Source organism: Empidonax traillii, unplaced genomic scaffold (genome assembly GCF_003031625.1).
Source record: "Empidonax traillii isolate 1590-97213 ecotype Southwest subspecies unplaced genomic scaffold, ASM303162v1 scaffold1246:size530596, whole genome shotgun sequence".
NCBI lineage: Eukaryota > Metazoa > Chordata > Aves > Passeriformes > Tyrannidae > Empidonax > Empidonax traillii.
The window spans coordinates 51,710-61,529 of record NW_020956439.1 but is presented as its reverse complement, the minus strand read 5'-3'; the positions used below and the strand labels follow the sequence as shown (position 1 = coordinate 61,529).

Below are 9,820 nucleotides of genomic sequence, written 5' to 3'. Positions count from 1 at the left end.
ATAGCCTGACTGGATGAAATTTTTATCTTCCTCTGCCAGAAGGACAGGAGAAGCACATCTCTCTTGTAAAGAGAGCCTGATGTGACTGAGCCCCGATGTGCTTGTTCCCCACCTTCTTGAGGTCAGACTGGAGGTTATCACTTCTCAATTCCAGAGTTTTGCCAAATGGCTGATAGTCCAGCAGTCACCTAATCTGGATCATCAATGACTGCAGTTACTCAAATGATGCACATGTGCCATCTTAAAATGCAGGAGGTACATTTGGATGATCTCAAACTACTTCCTAAAAGGAATATTTGGGACTCTTGTGGAGAGAGCACTGGGGAGGCAGTGAGTGCGCACATGTTAATGAACATAGGTATGGCATGTGCATTGGACGAGTTACAATGATGCATTTCCCAGTCAGTTCAATGCAGCTGCCTGGGGCAAGTGCTGCTCTAACACGTGGCTGTAAAGAAATGCAACATTACCCTCTAGGGCAATCTTCAGATACTCCCACACACACCTCAGGCCCCAAGTAGAGACAAAGGAGAGGAAAGATGTGATGACATTCTAAGGAGAGACATCAAAGTGGGTTTTATCTGCAGTTTATCAGAGACAGGAGATGTAGAACATAGACATATGGAAATAACATTCTCATCTCAATTCAGAGGTTCAGCTACATGATCCCACCACATTCTGCAGCCCTGCTTTCTTCTCTAAGGGTTAAAATACTCTCCTCTACTTCACCAGAGTCCTCCCTCGCTCTTGGTACTTCCAACTTCCCATCTCTAGAGTAGGATGTAAAGGGGTTACTTGTCATGATCTGAACCATACAGTGTCCTGGGTGTGGAGCTGCAGGCTAATGAAATGTGTTGGAGCAAAACCAGCTGTTAAGCAGTGATTGATGTGCAGGGCCATAGCTTGGTCTTTCTGCAGTGGTGAGAGCATTACACTGTGCTGCTAATGTTCTTCTCTGCTGAAGTCTGGCTTCTGTGAAGTTCTGTGGGTTCATCACTAAAGGCACCTTCCAAGATTCCTTGCACTGATTGACGTACCTTTGCCCTGAAGTCCCGTCCCACAAAAACGTAGAGCAGGGGGTTGATGCAGCTGTTCGCATAGGCAAGTGCTGTAGAGAGGTGATCCCATAGGATCAGTGACTCTGTCAGTCCTGTTCTAGGTATGAGGGAGAGAATCCCAACTACGTGGTATGGAGCCCAGCAGATGAAGAACGCAGCTACCACGAGCACAACTGTTCGCAGCATCCTGTTGCGTGGTTTGCTGAACTGATTTGCCTGTGTCCTGAAAACGATAAGGACGTAGCAAACTGCCATTATGCCAAAGGGGAGCACAAAGCCAAAGACAGCCCTAGTGATGTTTATTACCACTAAGGCAAGGGGTACAGAATAATCACCTTCATAGGTATTTCCCAACAAGTCATTACTGTGGTAGGATAAAGGTGAGTATTCTTCCCATGATGCATTTACAGACTCATTTATATAATCTAGCACCTGATCATCTCCAAAACTGTACCCACACTCAGTTTTGCCATCATAAATGCTTGTCTCACGGTAGTAGAAGACAGGACAGCAGAAAATGAAGGCCAGGATCCAAATGCCACTGCATATTAGCGATATAAATTTCACTGTTCGATGGTTTTGACACCAGACAGGTTTCATGACGAGGAGGCACCGGTCGATGCTGATGGCCACGAGTAGGAAGACACTAGCAAACATGGTGAAGATTATGACTGACGGAATGACTTTGCAGAGGAACCAACCATATGGCCAGCGTTCATGGAGGGCCAGGTGAACGATGAAAAATGGCAAGGACAAGCAGCACATGATATCAGCCACAGCAAGGTTTAGGAACCACACAGTGTTCACAGACCTTTTCATTTTCAGACCAGCTACCCAGATTACCAATCCATTGCCTGGGATACCTGTGATGAAAACGATGATGAAGATAGCAATCGAGACAATTGATGCCGATGCATAGTATACAGCAGCCTGTTCCTCTGAACTGCTGTTGCCCAGGAGTTGAGGCATTCTGCAGCTATAAAATAGAAAGCAGATTAGTAGCAAGTCACATTCTCCTTCCCAAATTCTCTCTTAATCTTTCATGAAGCATCCTGAGTCAGGGGACAGTACAGAGCTGTGAGGGTACAAAGGCATTGGTCTATACAAGTTTGTGCTGAAGGCTTACTAATGTGACCATTGTACACTTTCATCATTCTCATGGTAGCTAAACTACATAAGCCCCACTATTCAAACAGCTGTGTGCACTTACATTCTCCTGTCTCTGCCACCCCCTTTGAAATCTGGTTCTTTTTAGTCTCCAAAGTGGAGCTCTCTATTCACATGGCCATGCTGTCCCAGGTGTTTCCTGATTGCCTTCCTGCTTTGACTACACTTCTCAGAAAGGGAAATCCGTGTTTTTGAGTGCTGTTCCCTTTAAAACAAGCGATTTCCTCAGGCATAACCAGTGAAATACATTTAGGCTAAGAAAGCAGTGCTTGTCTTTATGAAATAGCCCTGCTCTGCTTTTTGGACATTGTAAATAGAACACATAAAACAGCAACTCTGTTGCTAAGGGGTATTTTAGGGCTAAGGGGTATTTTAGGGAAGTCTCAGTAACCACTCAGTAACCACTGCTGGTTCTTTGGAAAGCTAGTCTTGATGAGGAGAAAGGTGAGAAATGAATGGCTTAACAGGCAGAGACTTATTCGTAGAAACAAAAATGAAAATACAGAGTAATAGCAGTAAGGTTCTTGAGCCACTTTAGATATAAGAGGTGCCTTATTGCAAGACAATGAAGTTGTGCTACCACAGACCTAAACGACATTTTTAAAACTATGAGAGCGGTAGAGGAACAATGTTAATTGCTCAATTATTCTTGGACTTACTAAATTTAGAAGGGAAAGGAAAACTAGCAAAGCCAAGATAGAACTGAGAAAAAGAGCCCAATCTTCATCCTTTAGATATTAATAGAATTGTCTATAAAATGCCTGTTAACTAAATTCTTGCTGAATCAATGAAAGCAGTTGTGTTGCTGAAAGGTCCCTAAAATGTTACTAAAATGCAAGGAAGCTGCATAGTTAAGAGCTGAATATAGCCTGCAGAAGCAACTGAGAAGACATGAATAACATAGCTGACCCTCTTTTAACCTCTGTTATTCCAGTACTTAAATGACAGTCAGGGACTGTTTTGTGCAGGACTACATATCAAGATTATTGAAAAAATTTAATTCAAATCATCCATCTCCTTCTTGCATAACATATAGTCTAAATGTGGAGCGATGCATGAGTGTTAGAACTGCTTCACCGGGAAGAAAATTAGATCGTAATTTTCCAGTTTTTGGTAATAACTGCTAAGAAGTTTTAAATGAGGGTGACCTGCAAGAAAAGCCATGAAAGAAGTCTCTGGAAGACTTAAAGCTGGAGTCTTAACTTAAAATTCTAGCAAGTTTGTTCCAACTCCTGTGGTCTTGCTGATACATGCAGAAGTGACTTTAGCAGGGACAACTGGAGAACAGTGCTGCAGGAGCTGAATTTTGCTGCCTTCCCATATAGCTACAGAAAATGGTGTGAAGGGGATAGGGAACCAAGGAATGCTATAAAGAACAGTAATGCAAGTCCTACGCCAAAGTAAACGCAGAGATGAATCAATACGAAGATACTGCCCACTCTGTGTTTTCAAGGGTGCTAAAAGGGCTGGAATGTTGTTCAAAAATGGAAGAGGGAACTGGAAGAGAGAGAGAGGTTTTCAGGAGCGAATAATAATAAATTTCAAGAAGAGGAAAGCAGCCTATGATACCTACCTGAGTGAAGTTATTTCAGTGTGTCAGGGAGCAAGTACCATCAGTCCTGTCTCTGGAGTTACTGAAAAAAGAAACTCACATGACATTTTAGGAACTGCTTGTCGTTTCCTGTATGTGTGTGCCAAGTGTGTTCTTTTACCCTGATGGAAAGGCTTAGAATGACTCATATTTGAAATTTTAGATATCATCTGCTCTTTAAATAAACAGTCAAACCAAAAGAAGTTGTCCTGATACCGTCAAAATAAAATAGTACCCTAAATAAAACATTAATAGAAAGCAAAGGAATAATGTGCACAGACCTATACTTTACTAAAGTTTCCATAAGACAACTGAATGACATCTTGCCTGTTGGCATTGTACTGACATTTGCTCGATGTAATTCACAATTCCAAACTCTGCCATGTTACTGCCAAATGTCTGACCTGTTGTCTTGTAGCCACTTCCATGTTTTATCAGATCAGCACGTTCACCTAGTTAATCCTGTTCTTCTCGGATTCTTATCAATCCAGATCAGCTTCTGTCCCAGCTTGAGACAGTTTAGAACATTGTATTCAGCAAACCATGACTGGTCATGTCAAAGGGATTTTAATCTGACTTTTACCTTTCAGCATATTTAAACTCTATTTTTTAAGAAGGAACTTGACTGACGGAAAGTTAGAAGTGGTTGACTGAAATGCTGACTGCACAAAATGTGGCAAGGCGATAAGAACCAAAGAGCTCTAGGGCAAGGCATTTCAAATGTTTTAGCAAGGGGTTCCCCCTTGCCCCTCACAATTTGGCAAATCAAGACTGCTAGCAGAAATTACAAAGCCCAGACGTTCAAGAATCAGCCCCAGTATTTTGGTTTCGGTCTGGGAAAGGAATTGTGACAGAGCAAAGTTCTGCTCCTGAGCGTGTTTCTGTGAAAACCACCAATGCTGCCTCCAATAAAAAAACCATGAAACCAGAAACAGGAAGACAGGAGAGGGCTGGGCTATATTCCCAAGGATAGACAGGCAGTCTGCCAGGAAAATTTCTCTAGCTGCATTATATTCTCAGCTGCCATTCTTCCTGCAAGACCCCTCTGACCCAGACAGGCAGTGCTGATAAGAGGTTACTTTCACGGGCTCCTGTTGGCCAAGGGACACACAGCCTGGTCACCACCGTGGGACTTGCTAGCTCTGGTCAGGCTCTAGTTTGCAAGAAGGTCCTTCTCCACTAGTTTTGCTTCTCCAAGTTAAAACCTCTCTAAGCTTTGGTGTTAATCCCAAATTATCACATCGCATTTTCTTCTCTTCTGGCTCACTCCATTCCCCTTTTGATGTACAGACTGAGCTAGCTGAGAAAGGCTCTAATTCACAGAATCACAGATTAGTTGAAGTTGGAAGGCTGTCTGCAGACTGTCTAGCCCAACCCCACTGCTCAAAGCAGGGTCAGCTAGATAAGATTGCGAAGGACCGTGTCCAATTATGTCTGGGTATCTCCAAAGAAGGAGAGTCCACAAATTCTGCAGGGCAATTTGTTCCAATGTTCAGCCACGTTCACAGTAAAAAAAATGATTTTTTTTTTTTGGGGGGGGTGGGGGGTCAGATAGAACTTCCTGTGTTTCAGTGTATCTCCCTGGCCTCTTGTCCCAAGCTCCACAGAGAAAAGTCCATCTCCATTAAACACTCCCATCAGACAGATGAAAAAAATCCCCCTAAGTCTTCTCTCTTCTCCCCAGGTTGGATGGGGCATTGAGCAACCTGGTGTAGTGGGAGATGTCCCTGCTCATGGCATTGGGGTTGGAACTAGGTTATTTTTGAAGTCCCTTCCAACCGAAAACATCCTATGATTCTCTTCTCCAGGCTGAGCAGTTCCGTCTCTCTCAGCCTGTCCTTGCATGACAGGTGTACCAGTCCCTTAATTGCCTTAGTGGCTCTCCACAAGTTTCACTCCAGTATGTCCACATCTCTGTAGTAGTGAGGAAGCCAGAACTGGACCCAGCACTCTAGACGTGGCCTCACTAGTGATAAGTAGAGGGGAAGGATCACCTCCCTTGACCTGCTGGCAACACTCCCCCTAATCCAGCCCTCGCAATTATTGGCATTCTTTTCTACAAGGGCATATTGGCAGCTTATGTTCAACTTTCTGTCCACCAAGACCACAACATCATCATTCTCTTCAAAGCTGCTTTCCAGGTGCTCATCCCCCAGCATGCATTAGTGCATGGGGTTCTTCCTCCCCAGGACTTTCCATCTCTTCTTGAACTTCATGAGGTTCCTGTCTGCCCAGTTCTCCAGGATGTCCAAGTTCCTCTGAATGGTGGCACAGACACCTGGTGCTTCAGCCACTCACACCACTCCTGTATAGTCTGCAAACTTGTTGAGGGTGCACATTACTTCATCATCCAGGTCATTAATGAAGAGTTAAACAGTACTGGAACCAGTGTCAGCTGCAGCTGGACACCACTGGTGACTGGTCTACAGATGGACTAAGTTATTCTGATCACCACTCTCTGAGCTCAGCAGTTCAGTCACTACTCAGTCCACCCCACTCTCTGCTTGCCTAGCCCATATTCCAGCTCAGGTAAGCACAAACTTTGGACACCAAGCAGGAAACAAAGCCTGGAAAAATTGGTACCAACATAAAACCTACATAATCAAAAAAAATAGCCCTTCACAATAACAGTGTCTCAGTGAAAGAAACACCATTTGAAATAGTATATGGTGTGTTTTGTAAAAATGCTCATAACTTTTGAGTTATCTAAAGAGTCATTTTGTGAGACCGGTTTCCCCTGTACCTTCTGTGCAGAAAATTCCAAACACTGGGTACAATGAAGTAGATTCCTGGACAATGCCTTATTTTTTCTTAAATAGGCAAAGCAAAAGCCCGAGTGATTCTTTTGCATGGTTTATTGTGAGGCTACCTACAGATTGGCATGAACAGTGCATTTTACTCTACTTACACACCTCACATGATTGCACGTTGTGGAGTTCCATCCAAGATTTCTGCTGTTCCTTGTTTTCTGTTCATTGAAGATTTCTGTGTGGGAAAAATTTGGATCCTTCATTGCTTTCATAGTCTGATTTAAAATATGTTCTACTTCAAGATTTCAATCTCGCTGCTGAATTCTTTATAATTTCTTGGTGCAGAGATGCCTGTTTGAACCAGGCAGAAAAATGCTATGGTCTCTGCTGGTTAAGTCTCAGTGGAAATGATGTGAGATGTATTCCTGGAGTCCTGGTGCTTGTGAATTTTTCCTCACATGCCTTATCACAGCTGGCCCTTTGCCACTCTCTCATCCTAGAAGGACCGTAGGAGGTCTGTAGCACACTGAATGACAGCACAGTAAAGAGATAGGTGAAATTTAATATTGCTAATTGTGAATCACTGAACTTAGAAAAGCAACTAACTATACACACAGAGGGATGTACTCCAGAGAAGTTATTAGAACTCTAAGAAAAAGCTTTAGCAGTCACTGCAAGATGTTCTCTGAAAAATCATGTCAACACACAACTCAGTCCAAAATGTAACAGGAAGCATTCATTGCTTCTTGAATAATGGATACTGTAGTAGTCCCTGATCTTAAAAAGAATTATAGAATCAAAAATAATACAGAAAACGATGACTAGACAGCCACTGCTGGGAATGGCATCTTTTGGTGGACAAGCTAAATAGATGAGAATTGTTCACCTTGGAAAAGAGACAGGTGGCAACATGAGAGACATGAATTCTTATTTAAAAAAAAATTACTTTTTTTCATATTGCACAATTAGATTCATAGCTCCAGAGATGATATGGGTAACTAGAAGTACCAATAAGTTTTAAAAAAAATTAGTTAAGTCCACAGAAGACTATAAAATATTGCTAAGAAATGCACTAAACCCCTGGCCCTCAAAGCCCTTACCCCACAGACTGCTAAGCTACTCAACTAAAGAAGTGTAATTCTGTGCTGTTTTACAGGCTTTCTTTAAGTTCTTCTGCAAGGCTTACCTCTCATTCACATCTTCACCTTAATTCTGCAATCTGACAAGCAGTTCAACATTGGCACAGTGCAAGGAGGGAGGCTGAGCTGCCTCTTACACACATATCTGCATTGAGTGTGGGTGCCACGTATTCCTACTGGCTCCTGTGCAGGCTGCATGGAAGGGTTCACATCTCTCTCCCTGGGCATTTAACTGTCACTTACCAGATCTATGGATCAGCAGATCAGGCTCCCTTTTTTTTTTCCAAATGCTTTCTGCACTGGGCATTGTCAGAGATGCAATGTTGGGCTAGTTGGATGGCCTGACAGGATGGCTTGTTTAACTGCTCTGACTGAGGTTCGTTACCATCCTGCTCCACTTACCTCTGGAAACAGCAAGAAACAAAATTCCATGTTTCAGCTCTCCCTGCATTAACTAAGGCTATTGCACACCAGAAAAATAAGAGAGTAATTCCTCAAACTCACAGAATCATTAAGGCTGGAAAAGTCCTCTGAGATCATTGAGTCCAACCTTTGACCAATCACCCTTGTCAACTAAACCATGGCACTAAGTGCCTCGTCTATAGCTGTTTCTTGAATACTTCCTGGGATGGTGACTTCCCTGGGCAGCCTGTTACAATGCTTGACAAAGAATGCTTAGATATGGTTCTATATAATTTCATAACTTTTCTTATGCCTTTTCTTCCAGTTATCAGAGTAAATGTTTGGTGTTTTAGAGGCTCAGTCACAGGCCACTGCAACACCAGTGTTCACCAAGAAGTCACCATTGAAAACATGGTTTAAATGCTGCTTTTGCCAATTTTAGGAGCTCTCTAGACACAGAGTGTAGTTTAGAAAGGAGACAGTGTTTATTCTGAGCAGGGCGCAAGGTGAAAGTTTCCACAAATCAAGCACACCAACCAACAAAACTTTTTACTATTTATACATTTTAGCAAACACTAAAGGAATTAGTGTTACTTGGCTACAAATCACATAGTTCTCTTATTAGTTAGTACTCTATCTTCTGTTGATTAATGATTCTGTGTCTTCTCATTCTAATTAGTCTGCACACCCAGTCTTTCTCTTCTTTTGGGTCAGTGGGTTTCTTGAGTCGGTGGTGTGTGAGTGGGTGGTTATGATCTCCCCCTGCCGGAATTCCCTTTTACCCACTCGGAGCTGAATCAGCCCGGGTTGCCGAGTTGTCTTTATTATTTTCTTCCTTATCTTGGGAGTTCTGCCAAATGTCCTTGTGGCCTGTAAATTCTGCGTTCTTTGTGTCTACTATCAGTGTTACATCCTTCTCCCCAAGCTTTGTTAACCTCCCCCTAGGTCTGAGGTTATTGAAACATGTCCAGCCCTAACAAGGTAACTCTACCCACAAGTAATTTGTCTTTCGAACACCTGGACATCACTTAGAGCTTGCTGGTTAGCTGCTCTCAGTTTCACAGATTAAACCTCCCTTGTTGTTGGTTAGGCATGAACGTATAAAAAGATCAAACATCAAAGAACATCCTTTCTTAAAGGAATTTTTACATATTCCGTATTTTTGCAACAATTAGGCAGTACTCGCTTCACAACCCCCTCCTCATTTCCTGTAACTATCTGGACAAATTGTTGATTTCTCTGACCCTTGAGATGTCAGCATCCCTGCTAGTCCTAACTAAATCGATAAATAAACTAGTATTTACTAGTTTACACCACATTTCTGGGGAAGCCACGCTCCTGAAATTAACTTTGGCGCAGCTGGCATTTCCATCACTTCCAGCTGCAAAACCCGTAGGGCTTCGTGCCACGTTTTCTATTCGGTTTGCCATTTCACCGAAAAGCCAGGGGACCCCAGCACCACAGAACGCCCACGTTCACTCAAACCCCCATGTCCGGCCCGGGGCTGCCCACACGGGCAAGTCGGCACAGACAGCCCCGCTCCCCCCGCCATCCCTGAGGACGGCGCCCCACACAAACATGGCCGCGCCAGCCCCGCCGCGGGACCTTGCCAGGCTCCAAGATGGCGCCAGGTCCCGCTGCGGTGTCAGAGGCGGCTCCAAGATGGCGCCCTCCCGCCCCCAGGCCCGGATGCCAGGATCCAAGATGGCTCCC

General features: G+C 43.6%; 1 protein-coding gene across 3 annotated transcripts; it reads right to left on the bottom strand.

Moving 5' to 3' along the window:
- Positions 1-574: 574 nt before the first annotated feature.
- On the bottom strand, positions 575-9,609 carry C3AR1 (complement C3a receptor 1). Of its 3 annotated transcripts, none has more exons than XM_027906103.1 (3): positions 9,457-9,609; positions 3,799-3,938; positions 575-2,034 (listed from the first exon to the last, which is right to left on the bottom strand). In XM_027906103.1, exon 3 carries the CDS (start codon positions 2,025-2,027, stop codon positions 930-932), a length of 1,098 nt encoding a protein of 365 aa, XP_027761904.1. In that variant the 5' UTR covers positions 2,028-2,034; positions 3,799-3,938; positions 9,457-9,609; the 3' UTR covers positions 575-929. The 3 variants fall into 3 exon arrangements, with proteins under 3 accessions (XP_027761904.1, XP_027761903.1, XP_027761905.1); XM_027906102.1 differs by lacking the exon at positions 9,457-9,609 and adding an exon at positions 7,233-7,894 and having other exon boundaries at positions 3,799-3,860; XM_027906104.1 differs by lacking the exons at positions 3,799-3,938; positions 9,457-9,609 and adding an exon at positions 7,753-7,894.
- Between the last annotated feature and the right edge of the window lie 211 nt (positions 9,610-9,820).